Consider the following 14,905-nt stretch of genomic DNA (forward strand, 5'->3'; position numbering starts at 1 on the left):
GAAAGTCATAGAAACACCATCTAAAAATAGTAAAAACAAAAACAAAAACAAGACGAAAAATAAAAAAAGACGAGAGGTAAAAAAAAGACAAAGTAAAAAACAAAAACGAAATGAAACAAAAAAGACCAAAAAAAGAAAAAAGACGAAAGTAAAAAAATCATCAAGGAGACATAGCCCCTTCTCCCTGCTGTCCACTGCCAACATTGTGCAATTCCTTCTAGATGTTTTCTCTGGTTTTTATTTTGCTTTTTTCCGTTAGCACGACATCACTCGTGTTTCCCGGAGTTGTGAGGACCCCCCATGGGCATCCCCTTGAGAGACCCCACACCATCTGCCCCCATCTCCCCAGCCAGTGTCAAATGGGGGCTGTTTCACTGGATTCCGGATTTCTCTTTCCTTTCAAAGTCCCTGGGTGACCCCGCGGGAGGGACTAGCAAAACCCTGGGTGCCAGGCCTGCTCCGTGGGGGGTTTCCCTCCAGGCCTCGGAGCCCACCCTGGGTAGCCATCTGCGGGCACGTGGGCACAGCCACGGAACCTACAGACGTGGGATGAGATTGGGAAGGCTCTTGGCCGTAACAGGTGTTGAGCAAGTGCTGAGCAGATGAACAGTGAATGGGGTATCACGGAGTGTGGCCCTTGTGGTCATGGTCTCGGTTAGGGTCAGCCGCCCTGCAGCAGGCCAGTCCCTGGTGCCGTTTTGACTGCCTCTTAATACTCTGTTACAAATCACACCACACCATGCATTTTGTGCCCAGAGGCTGTTTTGTTTTGTTTTGCATATTTTGAACTCTAGAAAAAATTACGGGGGGTGGGAAAAAGGGTTAGGAGGTGAAGAGTCTGGACGGTTTTCTGTTTTTCTAATTGTAACTCTGGCAGACCACTGGATCCTTCCGTGGAAAACCACACAGGACCCTCACTTCTGCTACTTGGAATCGGTGAACGTTCTAGGAAAAAGCACCCTGAATTAGTCCTGTGAAAGTCTTACCAGCTCACAACCCTGCCCGCTGCGGTTTGCAGACCCTCCATCTGTGGGGTGTGTTTATGTCTTGGCTGGAAAGGGGCCTTTAGCCTAATGGGAAGGCCCTTTCTTAGCACAATAATTAGTGAGCTGTTCAGGCAGCAGTTGCCAACACGAAGCATTTGTTTGAGCTGAGGTCTCTTGTGTTCATTATGGTGATTATGGCCTGTCAGTGAGAAGTCTCTGTGCTATTCCAGGCGGGGGCCTGGGCTGACCTGATTTTTTTTTTTTTTTTTTTTTTTTTAATTCGGCAGTCAAAATCAGAACCCAGAGTTTGTCTCAAGATAGCTGGTCTTTTCCACAAATGACTTCCCGCCAACTGCAGGCGAGGCATGTGGCGAGGGGCCTGGCACGGGGACAGAGGCCAGGTGGCTTCTGTGTCACCTGCAGGGAGCTCCGGGTTCAGTAGGACTGACCAGGCCTCCATGGTGGCTGTGTGTTCAGGAGGTCAGCAGGGAGGGGGAAGTCTTCCCGGAGGAGGAGGCCTTGCACAGGACGATGCTGTGAGGGTGGGGTGGGAGCAGCTGCACACTTCAGTTGCTGATGGGCCCCGGGGGCTGTGGCCAGAGCTGGTCAGCTCAGGCCTCTCCGTCTACAGCTTTGGGGAGAGACCGGCTTGGGAGGATAATTTCATTTCCCATTTGCCTGCTCTCTCATAGCAACAACTGCCCAAATGAAGGGCAGCAGGTCCTTAAGACCCCGTGGAGACTGTCTGGGGGTGGCCTGTGGCGAGCGGGGAGGCCACTGCCTACCCCACGTGCCTTTGCTGACTGCTGCCTTGTGGGAAGGTGTCCCAGGGCTGCAGCGCCTCTGATTCTTCCAGATGAGCTGGAACTTGGGTTTTTACGTAAAGCCTTCTGAATTTAGGTGGTTTCAAAGCCCGATGACAGTCCCACCAGTCACCACCCCGGGCTTGATTTGCTTCGTGAGCCGTAGTCTGTGCCGACTGGGTCAGGGGAACCGACTACTGCTGTTCCCCCAGCTTTGATCTTTGTTCTGATATCATGCGTCTGCCCCTCAACCCTCCTGTGGCCCAGCTTCGGGCGGCAGGCCAGGCCAGGTTCCCCAGGTTCCCCGCACGGCCTGCCTCCAGGGGCCAGGTGTATGCGCCTCTGACCCGCGCTCCTGCCTCCCCGCAGATCGAGATGGCCATCCTCCGCTTTCCGTATGAATCCTGGGGAACTCCTTTCCAGCAGCTGAAGCAGGTGGTGGAAGAGCCGTCTCCCCAGCTCCCAGCTGACCGTTTCTCTCCCGAGTTTGTGGACTTCACTGCACAGTGGTGAGTCTGCAGCCTCCCAAGTCCTGCCCACATGACATAGCATCAAAATATGCAGGGCAGAAAGAGAGCACAAGGAAGAGCTGGCAAATGATGGTCTTTGGATTTTGAAAGAGATCTGAAAGACCACAAGGTATTCAGAAGTGGAAGAACATATGGACATATCTTTGTATTGTGGGCAAAGAGATACTCAGAGGAAAATTTGTCTCCTTTATTTTTTTTATGGGAGAATAAGAAAGACTGCAGACAAATGAGCTTGGCAGGCAGAGGTCACTGGTCCCCTTGCCCTTTCACACCTGGGTGTCCCTGGTCCCTGGAGCCGGGATGAGGAGTTTCCCTCCTGATGAAGGACACCATGTCTGTGGTTGTTAATGACTGCGTTTCACTGTCGTTTGGTACTGGATCGTTGAGAATTCTCTGGATCACTCTGGAGATAAGAAAACAAATATCCCAAGAGGCAAAGCAACTTGGTCTAAGTCTCTGTAATGTGTACCCCCAGATCCCACTCCATCCTCAGGAGTCCCCCAGAACAGTCCCAGCCCTTCCTCCCAGGGCCCCAGGAGGACATGTGTGTCCTCACTGCCCACTTAAGGGTGAGCCCACCCTGGCTTGGCTGGCCTGGACCTCCCTCCTCCGTGCCAGTCTGGCTTCAGCCTGCCCCGTTCTCTCCTAGCTTGAGGAAGAACCCTGCGGAGCGCATGAGCTACTTGGAGCTGATGGTGAGTGTGGGGCTTCGGCCACGTGGTGGGGCTGTGCGGGGAGGGCCTCCCTGTGCACAGAGCCCTCAGCACCTCTGGCTTGCCTCGTCCTGAATCATTCAGCTACTCAGTTGTGCCTCAGGGTGTGCTCAGACATACCCCGGCTCCCTCCCCATCCTCCACACCAGGCCCCTTGGAGGGGCTCCAGCGGTGCTCTGACAGCTGGTGCTGAGGGCTGGGGTGGGAGATGGTAGGGGGAGGGAAGCCATTTCCTCCGAAGCTATTGGAGAAGGCCTCACAGAGGAGGTGATATTTGAAGTGCGCTTGGAAGGATGAATAAGGGCTTCGGTGCTGATGGGAAGGGCACCTGCGCCTGGTAGGGGTGGGGTGGAGGGAGTTCAATGTGGCCGGAGGGTGGCTGCAGGAAGGAGGGCAGGGGGAGGAAGCCAACCTGCTGTGTCTTAGCTAGGAGGGCTTCCTGGAGAGGGAGGTTCTAGAAGGAGGCATAGGAGATCGCCAGGCAGAGAGACGGGCCCTGGGCAGGCGGAACGCATAGGAGCCAGGGGTGGTTTGGGGAGGCAGGGGCGTCGCTGCCTGGCCTCCGAGCTCTTACCCATGGTGACTGGCTTCTCTTGTCCCTCCAGGAGCACCCGTTCTTCACATTGCACAAAACCAAGAAGACGGACATTGCTGCCTTCGTGAAGGAGATCCTGGGGGAGGACTCGTAGGGGGCGGGGCCGTGGATTCCCTCTGGCCCTCCAGTGCCCCACACCCCCTCCGCTGGGGCACTGCTTGCCCACACCCATGAGCTAGTGCCACCACAGCCTTGGGTGTTTGGGGGAAGACTCAAGGGGGTTGCTCTTGCCGGACTTGGCAACAAGCCGTTGGCCCCAAGTGCCAAAGAACCAGACCATCGGGGCCTTCAGCCAGGCCCATGTGGGCCCCACCAGTGCCTCTGCCCCTGCTGTTCCATGGACCCCAAGTCTCCGGCCCCTAAGATCCTGGACTTGGACGGGCCTGGATGGCTTCCGCGAGACCCTACTGCCCCTTGCGGAGAGGGCAGCCAGTGCCTGAGTACGGGAAACTGCCTGGGCCCAGCCCTGGATGCCACCCAAGTTGTATATTTTTTTTTAATCTCTTGACTGAATGGACTTTGCACACTTTGGCCTAGGGTGGCCATACCTCTGTCCTGGCAGCGGTGTTGGGGGACACGGTCGGGGGATGAGCCACGTGAATCCTCCTGCGCCCCCACGAGTGAGACAACAGAGCCATGTGAGCCTTCAGCCCAGCACTGGCAAATGGGGCCTCTAAGGGCACATGGGCTCAACCCAGCCCCTGGCCACTGCCTCGGGAGGGGGGGTTGTTTCACTTTTTTTTTTAATTTATCCTCTTGATTTTTTTTTTCTTTTGCTTTGTGGGTTTGGCTCTTTTTTTTTCTTGCATGGTGTGGAGCCGATCACTTTTCTCCCACCCCTTAGGGACCAGCAGGTGGAGACCCCCTCTCTGCTCAGTCTGGGGTCTAGGGGGATGGGCCCAAGGTCTCTGCTCAGAGAGGTGCTAGGGGAGCTGTCCAGCTCACTCTCCTTGGGGACCGGCTCAACAGGGGCTGTGGATTTGCTTTTGGTGTTGTTTAAAAAAAAAAAAAAAAAAAGGAAAAAAGAAAATATATTTTTTTGAAGAAAGGACTGTGCCCAGGGTCTTATCCCTGATGGGTTGGGGCAGTTACCTGATTGTTGTTTTAATTTAAAAAAAAAAGAAAAAGAAAAAGTGGGACAAAGATTGTGTGAGACTGTGTGTCAGAGCGGCGAGCCCCACTCTTTGGTGAAGGTCATGTAGGATGTGCTCTTACCCTTGGGCCAAGGCCAGAGCAGCATGATCAGGGGAGGTGGGGGTTGGGGGAGCTGCTGCTGAACCCCTCAGGCCCTGCCTTGAACAGACCCTCGCACACGTGAGGGCACTGCAGCTCGCAGCGGAGGCTGCAGGCCCGGTGCTGGTCCCTGGGCAGAGCAGCAGACACAGGCCCAGCCCACTGGAGGACTGCCTGAGCAGCGCCCCCCGGTGAAGACCGCACTGCCCGGTGCACAGAGGGATGAACATGTGCCAAGCACTGGCCCCCAGCCTTGCCACAGCCACCTCATCCAGGCTGTTAAGTAATTGTTTCCGGTTATGTTGTCATCCCCACTTTACAGATGAGAAAACAGGCCAGAAAGCTGAAGTAACTTGCTCAAAGCCACACACCTTGGAAGGTGGAGAGCCTGAGGCCTGGGTCCCCTGAGAGAGCTCTGAGGAGAGTCGTGGGGGAGCTCAAGGAAGGTACCTTGCCAGGGTCCAGAGTGGCTCTATGATCCTGTGATCTGTTAGGCCTGGGCTAGGGCTGACACCCTCCTCCAACAGATGAAAGCAGAAGGGAATTTTTTTTGCTCATGTAATTACTGGCTTCAGGCATGGTTCGATCCAGGGGTCTGGCTAATATCCTGAAGAACTTGTGTCCAGCTTACCTTGGTGTCCTCTGTCTGGTTTCACACTTCCCTCATGGGGACCAAGTCAGCAGCCAGTGGCTCCCACCAGCTTAGGGCTGCAGCAGAAGTCTCAGGGCTGACTCTCCTAGCTAGGAAGGGGTCACATGCTCATCCTGCCAGTCGCAGGCCAGGAGGATCAAACTGGGGATAGTCAGCCTACTACATCTTGAGGCCTGAGAGCAGGGCCTCCCTAGTCCTCCATGGGAAATTGGGCCATGTTCCCTGAAGGAGGCACTGATACCTTTGTTGGGTACATCTCAGTGCACACTCCTCTCAGCCTCAGTTCAGCCAGAAGTGAAGTCTGTTTTTTACCCCAAGTTGGTCCTCAGTCTGGGACAGGCTTCTGCCTATGAGCCCTTCCCCAGCACAGCACTGAATCATTTCGAGGCACTTTGTGCCCCTCCCTACTTCCCTCATGAAGGCAGCTTCTCACCTCTGGCCTCTGCCCCGACTGTGGCCTCTGCCTGGTGTGCCCCTCCCCATCTTCCTGTAGCTGTGTTCCAGGTCTGCTGTGTCCACCTGCACATCCACCGCCTTGTGGGTCTGCGGTGTCCCTGCCTCAGAGAGCCCTCCCCCATCTGGTCCAACCGGGCTACCTCATCTTTATCAGCGTTATCTGGGTAGATCTGCCACTGTTGTGTCCCCATGCAAGTATTGACATCTAGCAAGTACTCAGTCAACGTTCCTTGAATGAAAACGCGAATGAATGAATACACGAAGGGAAGGATGAGGGCGTGAATGAATTCTGAAGCCTTGTGTGTAGGTGTGCGCGTGGACGTATGCGCGTGCGCGGATCGGCTCGCAGGCGCGTGCGCGCTCGTGTATGTATGTGTGCGCGCACAGGACAGGCAGGACCCGAGTCCCAGGGGCGCGGCCCCAGTTGTTCCTCCTGCCGCCACCAGGAGGCGGCAGAGCCCCGACTTTGACCTCGTGTCCCCGGAGCCCCGCCCAGCCTCCGAGCTCTCTGCCCACCCACTCTGCTCCCCACCCCTCATCCGCGGAGCGACCGGGTGGGTCGGGGCCTGCTGGGGGCCCACGCTGGGGCTCCGAACCTCTCCGCCCAGTTCTCGGTCTCTGCACCCTAGGCCCGCTTGTGCTCAGCCAGTCCTCTCCTTGTGTGCGCGGGCCGAGTTGGGAGCTCCGGCTGATGCAGAGTGAAAGGGCAAAGGCCTGACTCATCTACAGAACCTCATGGGTGCACAGCTGCCCCCCCACCCCCCCAGCTGGCAGATCGCTCTTCAGTTTACAAAGAGCAACACAGTTTACAAAGGACTTTGCACTTTGCAAAGCTCGGGGCTCTTTACAGCACAGTGTGCAAAGTAATTTACGTTTGCAGAGCCCTGTACTGAATTATAAAGCACTTTGTAGTTTCCCAAGTAGTTTACAGTTTGCCAAGTGGTGGCCCCATTAGGAAGCACTTTAGGGTTTGCAGGCAGATTCCTCTGCACATAGTTCAAACAGAGGTTGTTTACAGATTCCTTTACTATTTATAGAACCCTTCAGATTTTACAAAGGGTGTCCAGGCATCCAAGTGGGGGGTGCCAGTGTGCAGATAATTTGACATTTACAAAGGACATGCTAAAGCCCCAGGCCATTGACAGTTCATATAACCTATGACCTCTGTGAAGGCTTCCGGCGTGCTCCTCACTGAAAGTGGCCAGGTCTTCTCTTCCCTATCCTCAGGTTGTAGAGGTCAGAGGCCCTTTGCCAGTGCTGGTTGTCTTCATTCCTCTCCAGGCAGCACAGTCTGGTTGGGGATGGGGTGCCCATCCCTGGGGCTAAGGAGTCTCTCTGGACCGATAGATGGATGGCAGAGGCACGTGGACTTTCTGTTGCAATGACAGTAGTGAGAGCATCCTCATCAGGCAGCATTCAGGCCTGGTCAGGAGTGGGAAGGCAGCCTTAGCGGGAAGATGAGGCGAGTTCCCCTCCGGAGGCCAGGGAAAGGCCAGGGAAGGTAGCCTCCCTTGTTAAATATCAGCCCAGTCCCTTGTCTCCTCAGAACTATGCTGTGGATCCCACCTCCACTCGTCCAAGCCTCCTGATGGCCCACAGCGCCCACACCAGCTGCTGGCCATCTCACCACTCTCCCACTTCTTATCTGCGCTTCAGACACACAGTGCTCAACCACGCTAACCCCACCTCAGGGCCTTTGCACTGGCTATTGTCTCTGCCCAGAACACTCTCCCAAGATGTCCAACCGGCTGGCTCAGATGTTTACATGCAGCCTCATGACAAAGGCCTCCCAGACTCCCCGAGACTCTATCCCTCACCCTAGCATATTTTCTTCCCATTGCACAGAGCTCTCATATGGGTACCCAGAATGGAGGGGGCCCTGGCACTGACAGGAGGTGACAGGTGCAGGGAAGGTGCCCTCTAACTTCAAGGCTGAACCTAGAACCAAGGCAGCGGGCCCCCGGGAGCCCAGCCCCATCAGAACTGTGCCAAGGTTTGGGCGGCGGCTGGGGGAGGTGCTGCGGTTCTATTTATTTTGGGGCATCAGTCCTGGGAGGGCTCTCCAGGAGCAAGGTAACAAACACTTCAATGCGCTGTGTGGAGCAGTGCACCTCCGAGAATGGGAGCAAACAGCTCAAGGCCACACAGCGAGCAGCACCAAAGCTGGGCGCTCAGCGCTCCGTTGGCGTGTCCCGCGCAGCAGCCATCCACAGCCTGGCTGGGGCTCTGAGGGCAGGGCTCCCTGCGATGCTGCGGACTTGAGCACAGCCCTCCCGAGAGAGAACCGTGATTAAGGCTTACTCCCCCGCTCCAGTTCTGAAGCCTGTTTGGGTAACTCTGGCCCCAGGGGAGGGCGGGCAGGGAGGGGGTGGCTGGCAAAAGGCTCCCAGTCCCGGGCTTTATCTTGGGTCTGCTCCATTGCTGCCTTTCCTCTTCCGGCAGGGACCTAGCATCTGGCCTGGCCCTCCTGGGCTGGACTGATCCCTTCCCCGCCAAGCCCTCCCACCCTGAGTCTGTGGCCTCTGCTTGGACACCTCCCCCGACGGGGAGCTCATTCTCCTTTAGACTTCCTAGAGGGATCAGAGGTTCTCCTTGTCCTGGTTCTACTCCCTGAGGCCTGTGACGTGAGGGCCTCATGTGTAAACCCTGGCACGCTGTAAGTGTTCATTTCTTTGCCTCTTGTGAAAGCCATTCGGAACCCTTTTGGAAACCAGGTGGGAGGGTCTATATATACATCTGCTGTGCTATGTTTATCGTGGCTCGTGCATCCTCACACCCGGGGACTCGGGGTCTCCTGGAGGTTACAAAGGCCCAGGGAGGGTCTGGCCCTGCCCGCAGCACCCCCCCCAGACAGTGAAGCAGAACTGGGTGAACCCAGAAACCCGGGCGTCTTGCCCCGCCCCCTACCCCCAGCCCAAGCTTTGCCCTACCCCGAATGAGCCACCTGCCAAGCCAGGTTTAGCTGCCTCCACCCCCTCCAGGCTCGCTGAAGCTGTGGGCTGCTCTATTCTTGTCCTGGGCCAGCCTTGCTGCGCAAGACTGGGGTGGAAAGATGCTTGGGGTGCACCAGCCGAGGAAGTCCTTCCTTTCCGTGGCTCTCCATTGCCCAGGGCAGGGGGAGAGGGGCAGGCAAAGGACACCGAGTGGGTACTCTCCACGGCAGAGCCTTATCTGGATTGCTCACTGTGGGGCTTGGCCACGGAAGGTGTTATCTGAGCGCCCACTGTATGCCAGGGAGCCTTCCAGAGCTGGAGCTCCAGCGGGGCCGAGGCTGACCGGGGCCTGCCCTCAGTGAGGTCAGCGAGGGCACCGGAGCGGGAAGGAGAGAACTCACAGATGCTTAAAGCAGCATTTCCCACTTCTTTTCCATTATTGCTCCCTGAGGAGAAACACCACAATAAATTAATTAATTACATCATTTATGTTCATTAAACTTAATTATAATTAAGTAGTTTTGATTCATGAGGTGAATTATTTAAATTTACTTTCTCCTGAACAAGAGATAACTTGAGAGAACTAAGGAACACGATTTTGTCACGTGGGGTCACAGATTATTGTACCATCGAGACTCTTTTACTACCCCAAGAGCCAACTTTTGCCAAATGTATGGCTAAGAGTACTATAAACCACACTCAGTGTTATGACAGAAAAGGGGACAGGTGGGAGTGGGACCCTTATGGGTCCTGGCCATGGGAGAACCCACAGCCTCAGAAGACTCCATGTAAGGGGACCAGCAGGAGGAGGAGGAAAGAAGTAGGTGAGGAGTGGAAAGAGTATGCCAGGAACAGCCTGTGCAAAGGTCCTGAGATGGGAGGGGACTTGGTGCCACTGAAGAGAATCAAGGGTTTGGGCAGATCCTGTAGGGTCCTGTAGGACATGTCAAAGACTCCAGATTTCATTTTCACAGCATACTGGGAGTCGCTGGAGGGTTTTAAGCAGAGGAGAGATGCGGTCAGACTTACACTGAGAACAATAGTAACACCTTTCTGAGATGTCATCATCTCTGCTATGTAATGCCTTTTGATATCCAAGCCCTGCTCCATGCCCCGACCTCCCTGAAGGTTTACCTACCCTCCATCCCCACTCTTGGGTCAGACAGCCCTCCCTGGACTCTGTCACCCCAGGCTGTGTGGCCTTGAACATGTCACAGTACGTCTCTGAGACTCAGTGTCCTTCTCTGGCCACTGTTCTTGCTGACATGGTTTCCATGAGACCCTGGAGGCCCATTACGGGCCTGGCGCACAGTGGGTGCTCAGTCCCTCTGGTCCCTCTGGTTCCTGCTCTTAGCCGCCCCTCTTGTGCTGTTCCAGGTCCAGCCACGGAATGCAGAGCACCAGGCACTGTGTTCCTTGGGCTCCAGAGTCATTCTCCTTCTCATAGTTGCCTTTAAACCCAAACTTCATTCCCCGTAGTCCCGCCAGGATGGCAGAGCTAGGGTTGCGTTTTAAGCCTTGGTCTCATTCTCTGTCCTGGGTCTGGAACATTTCACAGGCTGTGACGGTGGATGGGGACAGACCTCCCTTCTGGGCTTCCGGGGGCCTCCTGAGTGCAGCAGTGCAGAGCCTGGCCAGGTGTCTGACCTGATGTTAGAGCCTCCTTGGTCCCTCCCATCTATGGACAACTTTTAGCAAATCGCCACTTCTCAGGGCTGTGTTGTTGGTTGTGCGATGGAGCAGAAAGGCAGCCTGCCTCCTTGTATGATCTCTGTGAGTGTTGAAGAGGAAAGCGCGGAGGAGGGGCAGGCTTCAGTGCTGGGCCTTTTGGTTGGGGAGCAAAGGCCAGGATCACTGGAGCAGGCCCTCCCTTGCATTTCTTGCTCATTTTGGGCTTTCTGCCGGAAATTCCCTTCAGAATTCTTGGTTGCAAGCAACAGAAATGTGATTGTTTACCCGAGGTAAAGGGGGGATTCTTGACTCAGTCTTAGGACTTACTGAGTGGAAGGGAGAAGATACAGGGGCCCGGGGCCTCAAAGCCAGCCTGGTCAGGACTCTGTGGTGACCCTTGTCCAAAATTAAGCTTCCAACCCAGGCAGGGGTGGTCTAATGACCAAACCAAAGTCTGGTCCTTTCAGACTCTGCAGGAGGACACAGAACACTGCTGGCTTGGGATGCTCTGCAGGAGCTGCTCCTGTTCAGAAGAGATTTGGATGCCAGACGGCCAGCCCACCCAGATGCAGATACTCACTACGCCTTACCTCTTCAGCCTGTGAACTCCTATTCATCCATCAAAACCCACTTCCTCCAGCTCTGCCTTTGTGTGGTTTTCCTGTATTTGTCACTCATTTCTTGTGGTTCCTATGGCCCCTTGCTTCCCTCTACCCAAACCCAATCACACTGGGTGGCCGTGCCCATGTCCATGCCTGCTTACGGCACCAGACTTCACTCCCTTGAAGCAGAGGCTGACCTGGCAGTTAGTGATCACTTACCCTCTGCCACACACTGTTCCATGCACTGTGCACAGTTTACCGCATTGAATTTTCACAACAGCCCTTGGAAGTGGGTTCTGTTGCCTTTCCCATTCTACAGAGGATGACACCGAGGCACAGAAGATGCTAGGCAATTTGTTGAAGATCACATGGTGGGTGGAAGGCAGGCTTGGGGTCCCAGCCCAGGTAGCCTGGGGTCCAAGGCCTGGGAGGGTCCAGCTCTCATTCAGGATGGTATCTGGCCGCCACTTGGGTGCTCTTCCCCTCTCAGGCATTTGAGGACCTCCCTTCCCCCCAGACTGGGTTAATGGAGCCCAGTAAATACAATGCCAGTATCTAAATGAAAAGCTCCGTGTCATTCAATTCTTCAAGTTGTAAGAATAAAGAAAGCACATAGTTCTCCAAACATTGGCAAGCACTATTTTCAGAACTAGGAGGGAGAAAGAGCTGGAAAGAGTGGGAAGATCCTGCAGCTTGGGTCACAGGGACCTGGGTGGCAGTGCCTCCCAGCAGCGTGGCCAGGAGCAGCCCCTCGCGTCTCCATGGGATGAGGCCGTCACCTGCCTGCAGCCACGGCTGTTGTGCCCCGCCTCGCCCCCGGCTCCGCAGCTCTGCCCAGGGCACGATACGGGCCAGTGCTGTCCCGGGCCTCCCCAGCTGGACAGAGCTCCAGGAGCCCCTGGGGGCACTGTGGTGAGAACACACCCCGTAGTGGCTCCTTCTGGCTTGGGTCTCATTTCCCTGTGGCTATTTCCCAGGATTCCTTGGGAATCCTTGCTCCCAAAGAATTCCTTGTTCCGTGTCCGCTCCTGGGTGGACCTAAGGAGAGGGGGTGCCCCCGTGAAGTACACTGAGGGACACAGAAGCTAACAGAGGCCGGGGCTTTAGTCCATAGAAGTGCTCAGTGAATGAAACCCCAAGCCCTTCCATTGTCCCTACCCACTGTGAGGCCATCCTGCCCCCAGAAGCTCTCGTGGCTCTTCACAGGGCCCGGAGTCTACTTCTCCAGGTTCTCACAGCTTTGGGCTTTCCTGTAGCATTGCTCCTCCCTTCAGCCACCCACCTCAGTCCCCGCGTTTCAGCTGGGCGGCCTCGGGCAAGTCGCTGCCCCTCTCGGATTCGCCACATTCTGAGGCCCACATGCTGGCACCTACTGCTTTCTCTGGGAAAAATGCTGGCGTGGTTTCCTGGGCAACTGAATTATGTGGCTCCTGTCATCTGCCGGAACTCGCGGCCAGGGGTCCTAGGGGAGTATCTTTGGGGTTGTTGGTGTTCATCTCCGCTGGGGCCACTGGATGAGGAGGCCGGGGGAAGAGGTCGACAGGGTGGGAATCACAGAGGTTCTGGAAGGCTTCACCTCCCCATGCGTGGAGCACACTGTTGGCGTCTGACCAGAGCCTGCAGACCTCCTTATGGGAACCATGTACCCAATCCTCTCTGCGGGCTCTGGGCTCTGGGCTCTCTGGCTGACCACCCACATCTCCGGCCTGTTTCAGAGAATGGCCTGTGGGCCTTCTTCGCCCCATACGGCGGAGTGGAAGTACGTGAGAGCCGATGCCCTCCTCCCTGGGTCACCTCAGCCAATCTTCTGCAGCAGGAAAGCGCACTCCCGAGCTCCCAGGGATCAGGCTCTGGCCAGGACAGAAATGCTCCCTTGCTGGGCTTCTCCTGCTTGCTCCCGTTTCCCTCACTCTCTTACTGTCTTCTCGGAGCACTTCCTTCATGGAGCACCTGCTGCAGAGTCCTTGTCTCGGAATCCGTCTCCAGGAGAAGCTGTCATAAGAGAGCTCGCTGGCCTGGTTGTCTTGGGGGCACGTACTAGAGCAAGTGTATCAGGTAGGATCCAGGTTTGGCTGCTTATTAACAACAACGATAGCCAAACCAAACTGATGGTGGTTGAAACCAGACAGATGATTATCTTCCTCTCCTATAACAGCTCGAGGGACAGTGAACTGTGGCACAGAGGCGGCTTCATGGAGTCAGGGCCTGGGTTCCTTCCATTTTGCTGCTCTGCTCTTCCAGTGGTGTTTGCTGCCTTTGTCCTTATGACCCAGGATGGTAACTATGCTCCAAGCCCACATTCTGGGTGGCAGGGATGGGGAAGAGACGAAGAGGTGGCAAATCCCTTCCCTGGAATGGCATAACCTGGAAATGGTACAGCATTGATTCACATCCCATTGGCCATATTTCAGTCACATGGTCATCTGTTGTTGCAAGGGATGCTGGGAAATGTAGTTTTTGTACAGGCAACCAGAGCCCTACCTAGACCCGCAGGGATCTATGACTGTAGAAGGACGGGGAGTAGAGATGAGGGAAATCTATCAAGTCCCACCACAAATAAGGGCACAAATAGTACTTTGAAGCTGGCACAACGTTCATCTTTCAGTGAGAATGGCCTTAAAGAAAATATGCTGAGGATTGTGTGGATGTGCGAACGGGACCTGTCAGGGAAGGCGGCATGGCCCTGGGTGGTGGGCTGTAGGATACTGTAAGGTTTTCTGGAGACGTGCGGTGCACCAGGGCCTCCTAGGGTCAGGAGTTGCGGAGGAAGAGACAAGAAGTGGCCAGAGGGGAGCTGCCAGTAGTGAGGAAACCTTCAAGCTTCTCCACTTTTCAGTTATGCTGTGACACACATGGGAGCCTGGGGTGGGGGGTTGCTGATGGAGGGAAAGGAAATGGTGTCCAGATAGGCAGTGGGGATGGTTGCAAGAGACAAAGCTAGACTGATAGTGAGAGAGACATAGGGCACTGGAACAAGTTGGGTCTAAGGGAGCCGTCGGCCTCCAGAGGGTTTCCAGAGGAGCTCTAAGAAAACCAAGTCTCCCTTATCAGGAGCAAAGGCATTTAAAATTAAAATATGATGGGCTGTTCTGTGAGGCTGTTCGCTGGGTTCTATTCATTTTCCATGAATGTTTGCAAAACTAGAATCACGGCAGACTTACCCACGTGCATCCTTGGTTCACTCAGCATTCAGTCCGAGGCTTTCAGACCAATAATCACCATTTTGAGGGCTTCCTAGCATTCCATCGTCATGATGTACTGTCCTTTCCTGAGACAATCCCCTTTCGTTGGATGTGGCTTCTGACTCCAAGAGTCTGCTCCAAGAGACTAATGCTGGCGTGGACATCCTTGAGCCGGCAGCTTGGTTGGCGGTTCAGAGTTTAGATGATTTCCCTGGGCACGATTCCCAGAAGAGAAGTGGGGCAAAGGAGAAGCACATTTGCCTGTAAGGGCCCCGGTGTGTGCAGCCAAATGGCTTCCTGGCCTGGTTCTGCCAAGTTACCCGCACACCTGCGGAGCCCGAGAGAAAGCTTCACCTCCTGGGAAGGGTGTGCTGCTTTGGTTTAATTTTCCTTTCCCGGATTTTTGAAGTGCTGTGTGTTCATTGTACACATTTCAGAAGCTATTGAACAATTTAAAAAGAAAACTTGCTTATAATCCTGTCTGCCAGAACAATTTATGATTCGTATTTTTTAGAATTTATTTCTTTTGAGACATACTTGACACAGAAC

General features: G+C 55.0%; 1 protein-coding gene and 1 long non-coding RNA gene across 2 annotated transcripts in view; one reads left to right on the forward strand and one right to left on the reverse strand.

Moving 5' to 3' along the window:
- Positions 1–4,772, forward strand: part of MAP2K3 (mitogen-activated protein kinase kinase 3) — a 29,403-nt gene extending 24,631 nt beyond the window's left edge. The window contains exons 10-12 of the mRNA XM_059381120.1: positions 2,159–2,298; positions 2,969–3,014; positions 3,638–4,772. Coding sequence (XP_059237103.1) covers positions 2,159–2,298; positions 2,969–3,014; positions 3,638–3,721 — 270 coding nt within the window. The 3' untranslated portion in view covers positions 3,722–4,772. The remainder of the gene's footprint in view (positions 1–2,158; positions 2,299–2,968; positions 3,015–3,637) is intronic.
- Positions 4,773–7,053: 2,281 nt separating this feature from the next.
- On the reverse strand, positions 7,054–14,550 carry LOC132003760 (uncharacterized). Its single transcript, XR_009400292.1, has 3 exons — positions 14,336–14,550; positions 8,913–9,347; positions 7,054–7,390 (listed from the first exon to the last, which is right to left on the reverse strand). It is a non-coding gene; the product is annotated as an uncharacterized LOC132003760 (long non-coding RNA).
- Between the last annotated feature and the right edge of the window lie 355 nt (positions 14,551–14,905).

Source organism: Mustela nigripes, chromosome 16, assembly GCF_022355385.1.
Source record: "Mustela nigripes isolate SB6536 chromosome 16, MUSNIG.SB6536, whole genome shotgun sequence".
Taxonomy (NCBI): domain Eukaryota; kingdom Metazoa; phylum Chordata; class Mammalia; order Carnivora; family Mustelidae; genus Mustela; species Mustela nigripes.